Here is a 13,712-nt window from a genome sequence, read left to right as displayed (position 1 = left end):
CACACACACACACACACACACACCACTGCAGAGAGAGACTTAAGAGTGTGTGAGTGTGTCCTCGATTTCAGGTCACATTAGTGGGAGTGTCTCTCAGTGTGTAATAAAACCTGTTTGATCTTGTGTGTTTGTGTGTGAGAGACTCACGTTTCCATGTTGTCTCCCTCCAGAATGGTCTGGACAGGCAGGTAGCCCATGCGTGGGTGTTTGGCAAAGTAGCGCTTGGTCCTGAACTTGTTCTTCAGCACCTTGGCAAAGTCCCTGACATCCTCCCCTGATGTAGTCTGGAGAGAGAGAGAGGGCACAAAGGTGGCTTTGTTCACACCATGGGAGTGGGGCACAAACACACCTATGAGTACACGCCGCTCATTGATCTCTAGCTCTTTTGCCTTTATTCACACATCTACTGAGTGAAGTTAATGCCCTCATTGTGAAGTCTGAGTGTGTCATTACAGTTATGAGAAAGAGGAACGCATTTATGACTCTCAGCCAAAGCTCCAGCGCCTTTATTTTAGCCCTGGGCCTGCGCGTGAGAAATCAGTTTAACCCTCTATTTACACTCCGTGTTATGTACATGTGTGCAGCTTCAGGTTTACTGCTACACCAGCAGACAGAAAAAGTTGTTTCATGCCCTCTTTAAAGTTTCCACTGTGGCCCTGCTGTAAAATTCATTGGCTTTTCCGTGACTCTCTGTTATTATGTCAGAGATTATCTATGACCCTAAAAATGTGGTTCTCTTCCTGGTGTAGCAGTTCTGGGCTCTGCACTGCAGCTGGGTGTAATGTGGAGAAACACAACTGAAATACTGTCACACAATAAGTGGGACATTACATTTCCTTGTCTTCTTTCAACTGAATCATTTGTAAAATAGTCCCTGACTTTCCCTTAACATACTCCAGGAATTTAAAGCAGCAGAACGAGATATAAACACTGACGACGGACAACTGCTTTTTTACATAACCAGCAGACACAGAACCACATGAACACTGTTTTGAGTTGCGTCTGTGTCCACCTGATTAATGTAAGTCCAATATTCAGTCCCCTTTGAGCTGTTTTGGGTGTCCACCAACTCCTGAGACAAATACCTCTTTAGCTGCTAAATGCTAAAATACGTTCACCAGCTAGTCGCTAACTGCCTGACTGCTGTTTGGTGCTGAGCAGGAAGCGAATCAGATATCTTAAATAATCTGCCAATCAGCAGCCACACACTTTATTAATTAACTTTGTAAACAAACAGCAAGTAAAAATGGCACGTTGTGCTCAGCTAATTGCTTGTTGGCCCTATCTTCATCCTCATCCTCTCAGACGTGAGAGTGGTTCTGATCTTCTCTTCATCAAACTCACTAACTAAACAAAAAAAGAGCATTTCCTAAAATGTCAAGCTATTTGTTTAATAACAAAATGTTGATTAGTGCAGCTTTAACGAGCACTATGAATGTTGTCTGCTGTCTGTAAATTTGTTTTAATGTGGCATTGACATAGTTTTTTTTTTATATTTCTGACATTTCATCGGACAAAGAACGTAGTGTGTGTAGTATGCTATTACTGCATCACTAAATTGACGGTTGCTGAAGGTGTAGCAGCTAAGATACAATGTATAATGGTTGGAAAAGCATCCACACTCTGCACTCTGTGTTACATTAATGTACTGAGGAGTGCTTTCACACAGCTGCGCAGGTGCTTTTTTACTTCAGAACCAGAGGAAGAAAATTGTTTGACAGCAAGTCTGGCACCTTAAAATTCACATCTTCACCGTTTTCATTTACATTTCATTTACACATTGCAGCAGGAATATATATATATATTCATACCGGAGTGCAGTACTCGACCATGGGGTACTGCATCTTATGTCCCTTGGCGACACGACCGGAGAAGAAGCAGCTTTGGCAAATGTCATAGTTGAAATGTTTCAGACTCCGATATCTGGGGAGAGAGATAGAGAGAGAGTGAAGGAAGGAGGTCAAGAAAGCACAGGAAATAGACAAACGGAGAAGGAGAGAGGAGAGGTGGGAGGGTAAAGAAAACACAGGGAAAACAGGGAGGATGGTGGAGAGGCAGAAGGAGAAAAAGAAAAGGAGAGGATCAATAAAAGAGGGAAATTTACGGCTCTGTTTTCTTCACAGTACGAGTAGTTAAAATTCTTTCGGCCCAGAACCTAAATGAGAAATTTATGCTCTGGCCCTGGGACTCTTCATTAAAATTTATCACCGCTCCTGTCATGAAGGGGCCACCAACAACAGAGCAGACTCGCCTCCCTTAACGGGTCCCAACCTTTAGTTTAAAAAAAAAAAAAACCTCCTGGGCTCCGTGAGTATTCGACGGGTTTAGGTTACAAATACGACTGCAGGTCTGTCATTATAATCAAATCATCCATCATTCATACATACAAGTGGCCTGTTTTACTGCCCTGCTGCTGCTGTTGAATTAGATTAAGGTGACAAATAGGTTCACAGCCGGAGCTCCACTCTGGTGACAGAGAGCAATCTCATTGATCAAATGTGTTTTTACAGGAAAATAACCCCAAACAAAGGCTTTTTAGTCCTGTGTTTATAATGCACAAGCTTACACCGGGCCTCATGAAAAAACATTTTTGGTTTCTCATCCTAAAGCCAAATGAGCGACCCAAGTCAGATTCACCAAACTGTCCCAGCTTGATTAATGCTGTGAAATCAGCAGGAGTCAGGAGCGGTATTATTAATTACAAAATATTAATACAGATACCAACAGCGTGTCATCATAGAGCCACACTGTGACAGAAATATGCTGAATATGAAAATGTTTATTCCTTCACTGTTAAATGAATACAATATGAAACTGGATGCTAAAAACACCTTGATAAAGTAAGCAAACTGTGACTCACAGAGCCTACACATAGTACGATCTTGCAAGTTTATTCGATGTTAGACGGTGCCAGAAGCTGTACTGATGCACAGTGGTACTTTGTGCTAAATGCTAACATGCTAACTAAATGCTAGCATTCTAACATGCTGATGTTAGGCAGGATTATATGTTTACCTTGTTCACCATTTTAGTTTAGCATGTTAGCATGCTAACATTCGTTGTTGTTGCTGCTGAAGCTGAAGCTCTACCTGCAGTCTGTGTCAGCCTGTACATCAGGCATGTCCAAACTATTCCATAAAGGGCCGTGTGGCTGCAGGTTTTCATTCCAACCAAGGAGGAGCACACCAGGCCAACCAATCAACATCAAGGGATCCCTTAGTTATCGGCTGAAAAGTGAGATCAGCTGATTAAATGAGTCCAGCCTGGTGCGCTCCTCCTTGGTTGGAACGAAAACCTGCAGCCACACGGCCCTTTATGGAATAGTTTGGACATGGCTGCTGTACATGATCGTGTTTTTCAGAAGTAGCATTATGCTAGCTCACCTGTGTATTTGGCTCTAGCTCCTGTTGTGTTCTGAGCGGGTGTTGGTTGGGTTGTCTGAAATCCCTCTCACTTAATAACAAATCTGTTCGTATGAGTGGTTCCCACATGAGGCCCAATATACAGTAAGCAGAAAATATGACAAGAATATAATCCCCTCCCTGGTAACAAATCAATTTGCCAATCACCAATGCCAAAGCTTCTTGTTTCAAACAGCTGGTTACAGAACACCTCACTGGGCATCGTGATAAATAGAAGAGCTTTGTGGAGCCGACCTGGGAGCCATCGCTCTTCTCCGCTTCTTCCTGTGTGAGCGTGCAACACACGAAACGAAATACGAACATCCAACATCTCTTCTCCAGGCGTTTAAATAAAGACGAGCACCACAGGGACGAGAATGTTCACTTCGCTTTGAAAATGAAAAGCTCTTCTGTTTAATCTCTATCATAAAAAATGTCTTTTTTCTCTTGCAGTTACAGGAAAATGTTAACAAATAACTATATTTAAAAGAACATATATAGCAAATGGGCTGCTGATATATGCTCCAGACTAAACACTGACACATTTAAACAGTACTTTATAAAGCCCAGAAGCCAACGATCTCTGTGTGCCGGAGCTTTCATTTGGGGTTAATTGAAAATGAAATTAATTTGGCATTTTATTACCCTCCATGTAGCAAGATGAACAATATAACGCTGTGCGGCAAAATGGCTTCAATTCTGCTCATTTCTTTTGGTAAGACATTCAGATCTGCTGCTCAAAGGGTGGATAACGAGTGGAACATTCACCTATAAAGGCCACATAAAAGCAGTGAATTCTTTAAGGCACATTTGTACTGTAAAACGAAAAGTGGCTTTGACTCCACCGACCTGAATCCGATGATGGGACACTCCTTGCAGATGTTACACTTGGCCTGGTGCTTGGCCGTCTCAGCGGCAGCCACGCGGTGCAGGACGGGTAGCCATACCATGGACTGAGGCTCCAGGCGCATCCAGTCCAGGAACATGGCGGCTTCCAGCTCGGGCTTGTTGTTGGCCTGGGAAGGAGATGAAGGTACAGCGAGCGTGCTTTGAAAATAATCATGGAATCAGCTCTTTGTTTGAAGAACTGCACGCTTTTCTAGGTGGATTTAGTGAGAATGGAAACTCCAAATAACTGCTTCATATTTCACAGTGAGTCAGGAGATATTTCATGTCGCTTGATGTTTTTGGTTGTGAAGCAGTAAAAAGATGACCTTGAATGTTATGATGTGAAATAACAGTTAATCCCCCCCCAGAAAAAAGAGGCAAATTTAACCAAGACCCTGGTTCAAGGACTTCTTCATTTTTGAAGGCAGCAATGAATGCTGTGTGTGTATCAAAGCCTCATATATTTTATTCCATTGTTGTCCAGAAACTATGAAAGTGAGTCACACTGCTGCACTGGGCGACTTGTTCCTTCATTACATCAACACAGACACTGTCATTTATTTTGACTCATCCCACACACAACCGTCCTCCTGCCACAAATACTCACTAGAGCACCAAATGTGGATTAATCCACCGCTCAAAATAGTCCCTGGCACTATTTCCTCCAGTCTGAGTAATGTTTGATAAAAACTAGAGTGAGCAGCTGTTTTAGGAAATCACTGAATCTTTTTCATGTCTGTCCAACTCTCTTAATGAAAGAGTTGAACAGACAGGAAAAAAAAATAATCAGAGACAACATAGTGGCTTCATCCATCACTTTCCCATCAGCAGGGTCTCTGGGAACTCCAGGGTTTTGGAGTTTCCATGGAAGTGACCCCCCCCCCCCCCCCCCCCCCCCCACATCTCACTCTTTCTCTGTCCCACACCCACATGCATGCTGGAATTTAGCTAAGCTAAACCCAGTTTTAGGGCTAGTTTTAGGGTTTCGTGGCTGGAAATGAAAGCACCTCCTCTCTGTGGGTCACCATGTTTTAAATTATCTGAGACAGACGCAGGTGTCTGGAACAGAAGAGGTTTGTAATGCTTCGAGGTACAAACAAAAGGAGCCAGACTATTAAAGCCTCAAAAATGTCGACGGCTCACGTATATCAAGTTGTGTATTAGTGGCTGCGTCGATCCGTGTGCATGTAAGACGTCTTCAACACAATCACAAACAAAGCAGGTAGGCAGGATACGACACATGCTGATTGTGATTCCCAGGGGACTATGATTATCTCCAGAAATCACAATTTGATGCCTGCTACGCCCGTCAACCTTTCCGTTCTCGCACGCCGCATAGCTAACAATGATAACAGAGGCAGATCTACCACTCGCAGTTCTTTTCCTTTTTGAAGCAGCTGGTTCAGACAGAGCTGGACAGAAATGACAGCTGTCACCGCTGACTCTACGAGCAGTATCGAGAAGGCTAATTAAGCTAAGTTTAGCAACATGACTTTAAATGTTGCCATGTGACAACAAAGTAAAGGTACATACTTCTTCATATAAGAGCATATTTTCACTTACAAACCTCTCTCACTACAGCACCAGGCACACACAGCTTTCACATGTGGAGAACCACACCACAAAGATGGACAGACGCTTAGTTACGCTTGCTAAGCCATGATTGGACAAATCGGGTTTGGAGGAGGGTTTTTGCAAACGGTCATTTTCCGCAACATTCCCTTTGTTGAACACGTGACAGTGGTTTTGCTTTCTGAATACGTTCGAGGGGGAAGAGCTACATTCAGTGTCCAAAGTAGGGACTTTAAACATGAAAATGCTGGATCATCTTTTGGAGATCGGGGATAATCCAGTCAGACTGCAATTACTGGAAGCCATGTGTGTACGCTGGATTTGCTGCTTGTTTTGTGGCTCAAACGTTTACGCCGTCTGCTCCCAAACATAAAGGAACACGAAGGGAATGCTGATCCAGAGAGCCACAGACTCTCATTTCCTTGCTCCTCTGTGCCGTCACACACTGAATCATCTTAACGCCCGTGTGCAGGTAGAAATATGGTCCATTCTGCCTTTTTTGTTGGTGAGATTTTTTATTCTTTTTACTCATCTGTCCATAAAAACGAAATAAAAAACCTCTACAGCTGTCAGAGATCACTTGTTTAATCCACAGCAGGTTGTCAATCACTTACTTCTGTTCACACACACATTCTCACTTTCCGGCCCTGCTGACTGGCGTCTGTAAAGCACTCGGTTTTATAGATGTTTCGGCCTTTATTCTCTGCAAAGCTCTTAGTGACAATCCAGTTTCTTTCTATAAATAAACCCTGTTTAGCCTGACGTAAACAAATACTGGGACACTCATCTGAAGGGCTTTGGGCATCAGTGCAAAGACATGTGGGCAACTGCAGCATTTTACAGTGCTGCTGCTTTTATCGGTGAGCGCATTCATGATGAGTGTCAAAAACTCTGTCGAAAGTCAAACAAGACTGCTAACACAAAAGACTCGGAAAGAGGTGTGTGTGTGTGTGAGAGTGCGTCACGTACAAACTGGAAGCAGCTGCGGACGGAGGGCTCGATGTTGGAGCCACCAAAGGAGGCGACCTCGCCGAGCTGCCGGGGGATCTGGATGGAGTCGTGCAGGAGGAGGCCCAGGCGACGCTGGTCACAGAAACCTGTCGCGCTGGCAACCTGTCTGAACAAGACTGCAGCGAAAACGTAAAGAGAGAAGAGTGGATGGGGACAGACGGAGAGAGAAGAGAGAGGAATGAGATCTTGGGCTCATGAGCTTAGAGTTCACGTTGCCTGTGTGTCGATTAATTTTGTGGGAGGTTCAATCAAATGAGGCAGCGCAAAGTGAGCTGTTGGCATTTCGCTGAAAGAGAGATGTAATGAAATAATGCATTAAACGTAAAACATTTTAATGACACACTGTCCAACCAATAGATGCATTTAAATCTGCATAAAAAAACATCTCGTGGTTACAGCAGCGATGTTGCTAAATTAGTAAATATTTATCTATAAATGAATGCGTTCTTATCTGTCGTCCAAAGTGTGAAAAGCTTTTCCATCACTTCATTAAATCCCTGCAGCCACCTGAAGGCAGCAGGACACATATGTTGATAAATCTGCAGCCTCTGATTGGAGTGCTGCAGCAGAGGTGCCGTGCCAGATATTACACACAGCCGTCCACTGTGCTCACCGTCATTAAATCACATGCAAATGACATCAGGCTGCTACAAAATAACCACACACATCTCCACGCACGCACACACACACGTTGGTTATAACTCTATATTCCGTGTGTTTATGTGGGAGACACTGGATTAATGGGGCTAATTAATTCTGTGCTTCTTTCCCCCTTTTTTCCTACTTTTTAGTCAAAATGTACTGATTTTTATTAATTAAACAGATTAAGGTGCAAACACATCTGCATCTCATCAATTACGATATGTTAGTATTAATTAATTCAGAAGCAGCAGAATTATGACAGGAAAAAAAGTGGGATTGATGTGGTTAAAACTATGAATGTTTATAATATTTATTTTGTACTAATTAACTGTTCAAACCCCCAGAAACCATCTGCCTCTGGCTGCAGATTTGTGGTGCTGTGCATTCATGTCGTGCTGCTCATCACTTCTTTGAGACATTGATTCATTTGTAGTCATTGTTCTTACGCTCCACTGTGATTGGCTCGGCTTGTTCAGTGGCGGTGAGTGTAATACACTCTCCTCCACTCACATCACTGTTCATATAAATAATCACCAATCCCTCTTATGTATAGTGCACTTCACGCTGCCCTTTGTCCCTTCGCGCAGCTGCACATGCATGAAGCAAAGCAGCAGGTGGAGACGCCCACACAGTCTGTATGTACTGTTGTTGCCTTGCACAATATAAATACGACCCAAATCCACTAAGCTTCTGGGAAATGCAGAAACAACAATTAAGAGCAATTTGGAGCATAATGCCTCAAAAAGCCCTTATATAAGTGTGTGTGTGTGTGTGTGTGTGTTACTTACATCTGTATTTATCCTCCAGGTGAGCCTTGCAGAGTGAGATGATTCCAGTTTTGAATGACAGAGTCCGGATCTTTCCAGTGCGACCACTACCAAGCAACAAAAGAAGATATTAGAGTATGTTCTCGCTGACATAATGGAAACTGCTGTGTGTGTGTGTGTGTGTGTGTGTGTGTGGGCGCAACACGCTACACGTACGTGTCGTAGACGTTGAGCAGCCAGTTGAGGCACATGTCGACGCACAGCGGGACGTTGACCAGGTGCGAGTGGCTCTGCTCCAGCCGCTGGTACAGGCTGGTCAGACAGGTGACCAGCTGGGAGATGTCCAGCAGCTGCTCGTTCTGCTTCAGACCGTGCTGCTCGAACACCTCGCACGCCATCGGCATGCTCACCAGGTCCACTGTAGACACAAAGAGGGAGGAGGCGTTCAGTTAGCAGACACACACACACACTCACACACACATAAAGCGGCTGCTGAGCTCAGACTGTCCTTCAACTGGACCAACTGGGCTCAAACCCTCCATGTTCAAAGTGTCCTTCAGCTCAGTGCTGCAGAAGGATGCTAATGAGAAGCCAACCTCACGCAAGGGATCAATAAAGTGTCACATTCTTCATATTTATCATTCACTGAGATCAGGAAAGAACGGGAAAGAGAGAGGAGGGAGGTGTGTCAACTGCTCATTATGTCAAGTGAAGGGAAAAAGTCTGAATTTAAACTCGTAGAAATGATCTACGACTGTACATGCCAGTGCCTGATTAATAGGATGACGTCTGCAAACTGGGCATTTACTGCAGCCCTGATTGGACTCTGCCGGTGGTGACTCTCAGATTCTGTCTTGCAAGTTTGCTTCCTCGTGAATGTTCTGACTCACAAAGCTGGAAACTTTTGTTGTCTACACTCCGGCTGTTTTCCTTTTCCTGGTCCAAGAACAGACAAGGCGGTGGACAGCAGGAGAGGCACACAGAAGAGATGCTGATGAATAGGCTTTTTATTTCTATTTAAAATACAAACAACTGAAAAAAACTACACAAAAATACGACATTTTCTCAGTACAATGCTGCATTCGTGTCATGTGGAACTAATGCTTTTTCACTTTCACATCTGTTAAAGTCTGACATATTTAAGTGTCCGGCAGGAATAATTCCCTCGAAGTACAATTTGTGTAATGTGTTAAAATAAGCTCATATTAAATTCCACAAAAAATACATTTTCAGTTTTGTTTTAATAATTTAATAATGTGAGAAAAGGGTTAAGGAAAAGAAAAAGAAACGGTGCCATGCTGCCTTCGCCAAGGTTAATCACTAAACCTGTTCATTTCTATTTTTAGAAAACCTTCATAACATAAATAGAGCTCCTGTGCTGCACGGCTGCAGCCGGCTATACGCCCGAAACATATCACACACATAACAGCTCGTAGGCGGCTCACGCTCTGCAGAGCCACCGGCAAGAGACGAGAAGGATGAGTAAACACACATATGGACACGCACGCACGCACACATATACACACTGAGGCCAGAGAGGCAAAGATGGTAGAAGAAGACAGAAGAAAAGAGGAGGAGGAGGAAAGGAGAATACACAAAGGAGGAAGTGAAGAGGAGACGATGGAGAAGAAGAAGCACGCGGAAAATTAGGTGAATTTAGAAGAAGAGGCAGGTAGACGGAGGAAAAGAAAGAACAAAGGAGCAGTGTAGGAGGATTGGAACATAATAAGAGGAGCACTCATGATGAGAGGGGAGAGTACTTGAACCAAGAGACACACACATATATATATATATATATATATACATGTAAATTATATATAGACAGAGAGTACTTACAGCAGAGAGCCTTCTGCAGGCGCCTGAGCTTCATGGCTGTTCGGTAGGCTGAGAATCGAACGTTGTTCAGGTCGGCTAAAAAAAGAGAAACAAGAACAAATAGCGGTGGAGTTTTAACGTCTCCAGACTGCACGAGTCACCGGCATCATGTACCATGACGCTGTGTGAGAGAATGAGCATCTCACCCAGAGACTGGTACAGCTCGGCCATCTTGGGATGATCCCAGCATGTCGTCTGGGTCTGGTGGCTGGAAAGAGATAAAAAGAGACAGAATGGTCAGAAGCTGAATCTTCTCCTAAATATTCTTGGCTTGCTGAATGCTACTTTCAGGCGATAGCTCGTACAAAACACTTATTTTTGTGACTGCATATGCAAAAGGCTGGAAATGAAAAAGAGGCACAAACTGAAAACAACGAGCTATGTGGGTTGCACCTGCACCAGCCATATACATATCATGACCCCCTCCCCCTGGGCAGACATCTGAGGAGGATTACTAAGTCCATCACCTTAAAGACAAAGAGTACAGCTATGCTAGCAGCTCTGTGAGACTGTATTACAACAGGGCTAAATGCTAATGCTACAACTTCATGATGACAATGCGAGATCACTGATGTTTAGCAGGTAATATATTTACCATGCTCACCATAGCTTAGCTTAGCAGGTCAGGATGCTAACATTTGCTAATTTGAAGCAAACACAAAGCACACTGATGGGAATGTCATCTGTTTGCATGTGTTTAGTAATAACCAAAAATTCATCTTGAGTGTTGCACGATTGACACCGCAACATTGACATTTCACTAAAAAACAAAAAGGTCCGTCTCGTGTCAGGGGGTCACCTGACAACCGCCTGACGCTGCCATCACTGGAGTCACTGGATGCTGCTGGCATGGCAGAAAATGTGCATTTCTAATGGCAGGAAACGCGTTAAATATTCAACAGGAATGTGTTCAGAGCGACAGAGGTGGGAGAGTTCACTTCTAAAATAAAGCAGAGTAGAATATTCTTTTTCATACTGTATCTGGTCAGTTTAGTAACTTTACAGTGATCTTATTTATGCTCTGTGACCCTCTTTACTAAGCTCTGACTTTGTAAGACCCCCTGCCTATAGTGGATCCCTCTGCATAAAAACTATTGGACTGTAAATCAGAAGTAGACTGAAACTGGCAGAGCTGGTAGAAATCCCTCTATGCAGATGACAGATGACACAACTTAAGTGGAGTGAATAAACTTTATATGATTATATGTGTTCTGTTTGAAGCTTCATTGTGTTTTGATGCTTTTCAAGTTAAAATGTGAAAAAAAGTGGGGATTTCCTGAAGAAAGCACATTCAGTTACACATCTTACAGGTTCACCTCATTCTTTAAAGCTCAAACGCAAAAGATATGCAGATGCATATACGCAGAGCACGCCTTTTTTTAATGTTATGTTTAAAGAATTGGCTCAATTTCAAAGGAGGTTGAAATTTTTGTTCAAATAGTTGACGTTGTTTCTTTATGTGCTGTGCAGGAGATCTGATCTGCTTTTTTTTTTTTGTCATTTACTTTTTATTAGTTTTTGATTTTGCATGTAAACAGACAAACATTCAAACAATCAACATGAAGACCTACAGGTGAGTACAGAAGTACCGAGGAGAAAAAATAAAAACATACACAAGTGGACTAGTAATCACCTCCAGTTAAGAGAATATAGGCAATCTGATCATACAGTCTGAAATTACCTGAAATCCGGTTTTATGGTTGAGACAAAAGTACACCATTTTTGCCAATTATCAATAAATGCCTCTTTTTGTGTTCTTAAATTAAACGTAATTCTTTCCATTACAAAGATGCTGTACACTGTCTCAATCCATTCATCTACACTGGGTGCCTCCCTCTTCAGCCACTTCTTCGTTATTGATTTCTTACAGGCCACCAGTAGTATTCTCAATAAATATTTATCTTTGTTCCTCCAGTCTAGTTCCTGTAAATCCACCAAATATAACAAACTGAAACAAAAAGATATTTTTGTTGAAAACACAGACTCTAGAGTTTGATGTACACGTAACCAAAACGGGGTCACAACAGGGAACACCAGAATATATGATAGTGATTGGCCTCTGTGCTTCCACAACATCTCCAACATCTATCTGACTGGAATATGTTCTCTTTTGATGTGGAGTACAGAAATAGCGAATGACATTTTTCTATGCAAATTCTCTCCAGAACAGAGAATTTGTTGTTTTCCATTGTTGTTTAAAAATTTCCGTCCAGTTCTCCTGAGAAATTTTGGTGTTGCCTTCGGTTTTGATCTGCTTTTTTATAAGCAGGCAAATATTAGAGACACATAAGAAATCATTCCAGTGATCCTAAAAACCAAAAGAAGATGGAAAGTCCTTTTGGGCAACACTGAGATGAACCTCAGTCACCGATGAATTAGATCAGCTTCCCCAGAATCCCACACTATGACACTAATCCTGTTGTTTGTGTGTTTCTGCCCTCCATCTCATAATCTGAGAAAATAACAACCCAATGTGGCACAAAACCACAAAGACACTCATCCTCCCTGCATCAGAGCGGCGGGGAAGTGTGATAGAGGAAGAAAGAGAGGCGGCAGAGGCAGAGATGGATGGTTGCTGTGTCATTCTCCCCTCACACATTCCCTCCTCGTGACTGCTGCTCGCCACTCACAGGAGACCCGGCTGCGTATTTGTGTGTGTTGGAGACATTCACGCCTTCAGGACTGCACTGAGGGAAGCGCATTATCTCCTGCAACAGAATAATAATACTAATAACGATGATATTTAAAGAATTTTGGCTTCTTGTTCGAGGTCCTGAACCCTGTTCTATGATTCGAGCTGCTACTAAAGTTTGTACACGCTCTGTGTCAATCGTGCATTGTGCACGTGTCCACTCAACGGTCAGAACTCATTAACCACGTTGACTTCCTTGTGACCCGTCACACTTGGTGAAATAAAGCACTTGTGACGACAGTTTGGCTTTTTAAAAAGGACACACTGAACAACGAGGTTGTCAGCAGGAACGAGACGCGCCTGAAGAATTCAGAAAACGACCTGAGACCCTGAGAAATGAACAAAAATACATTTGCTTGATCTGAACATGGCTGGACGAACTCGCTACGGGGGCCCAAGGCAAAAATGAGAAGCTTGGCCCATATTAAAGCCCCCAGCTCTCCCCACTCAATATGCATTGTGTTCCCTTTCTCTTTGCTGAAATATCACTCAGCCTCAGATGTGTTGTGTTGCTATATGATTAAACATTAAATCAGAAATATGAAACTTACTCTAATTTTAATGCATTTCAATCATGAAGGTCTTGAAACTTGATTTTGACACGGCTACATCGTCAATATTCACGCAACGAATCCAGAGAGATATCAGGCCATATTTTAAGATAAAATAAGAGACGATAGCATTCACCCAGTTTCTAGCTAGCGTTACTAAACAATGTGTTCTGAAAGGCGTAAATCAGCGCTGATAAAACAACGTGCATGTTGGGCTCGTTTGATTGAGCCTGGAAGTAAAACACACCGGGTGGAATCAAGCTTGTGACGCTAAGTGTCACGCTGTCTTTTAAGCCGGGGAAGTTATGTGACA

General features: G+C 42.9%; 1 protein-coding gene across 16 annotated transcripts in view; it reads right to left on the bottom strand.

Moving 5' to 3' along the window:
• Positions 1–13,712, bottom strand: part of dmd (dystrophin) — a 207,526-nt gene that overhangs the window by 18,694 nt on the left and 175,120 nt on the right. For all 16 annotated transcript variants that reach the window (XM_041966474.1, XM_041966467.1, XM_041966475.1 and 13 more), the window contains 8 exons: positions 10,303–10,364; positions 10,118–10,192; positions 8,498–8,699; positions 8,303–8,388; positions 6,831–6,988; positions 4,251–4,417; positions 1,812–1,923; positions 148–284 (listed from right to left, as the gene is read on the bottom strand). In XM_041966474.1, coding sequence (XP_041822408.1) covers positions 148–284; positions 1,812–1,923; positions 4,251–4,417; positions 6,831–6,988; positions 8,303–8,388; positions 8,498–8,699; positions 10,118–10,192; positions 10,303–10,364 — 999 coding nt within the window. The remainder of the gene's footprint in view (positions 1–147; positions 285–1,811; positions 1,924–4,250; positions 4,418–6,830; positions 6,989–8,302; positions 8,389–8,497; positions 8,700–10,117; positions 10,193–10,302; positions 10,365–13,712) is intronic.

The sequence above is a fragment of the Chelmon rostratus genome, chromosome 24 (genome assembly GCF_017976325.1).
Source record: "Chelmon rostratus isolate fCheRos1 chromosome 24, fCheRos1.pri, whole genome shotgun sequence".
In the NCBI taxonomy this organism is placed as follows: Eukaryota; Metazoa; Chordata; class Actinopteri; order Chaetodontiformes; family Chaetodontidae; genus Chelmon; species Chelmon rostratus.
The sequence above is the reverse complement of the archived record's forward strand: the minus strand, read 5'-3'. Positions and strand labels throughout refer to the sequence as shown.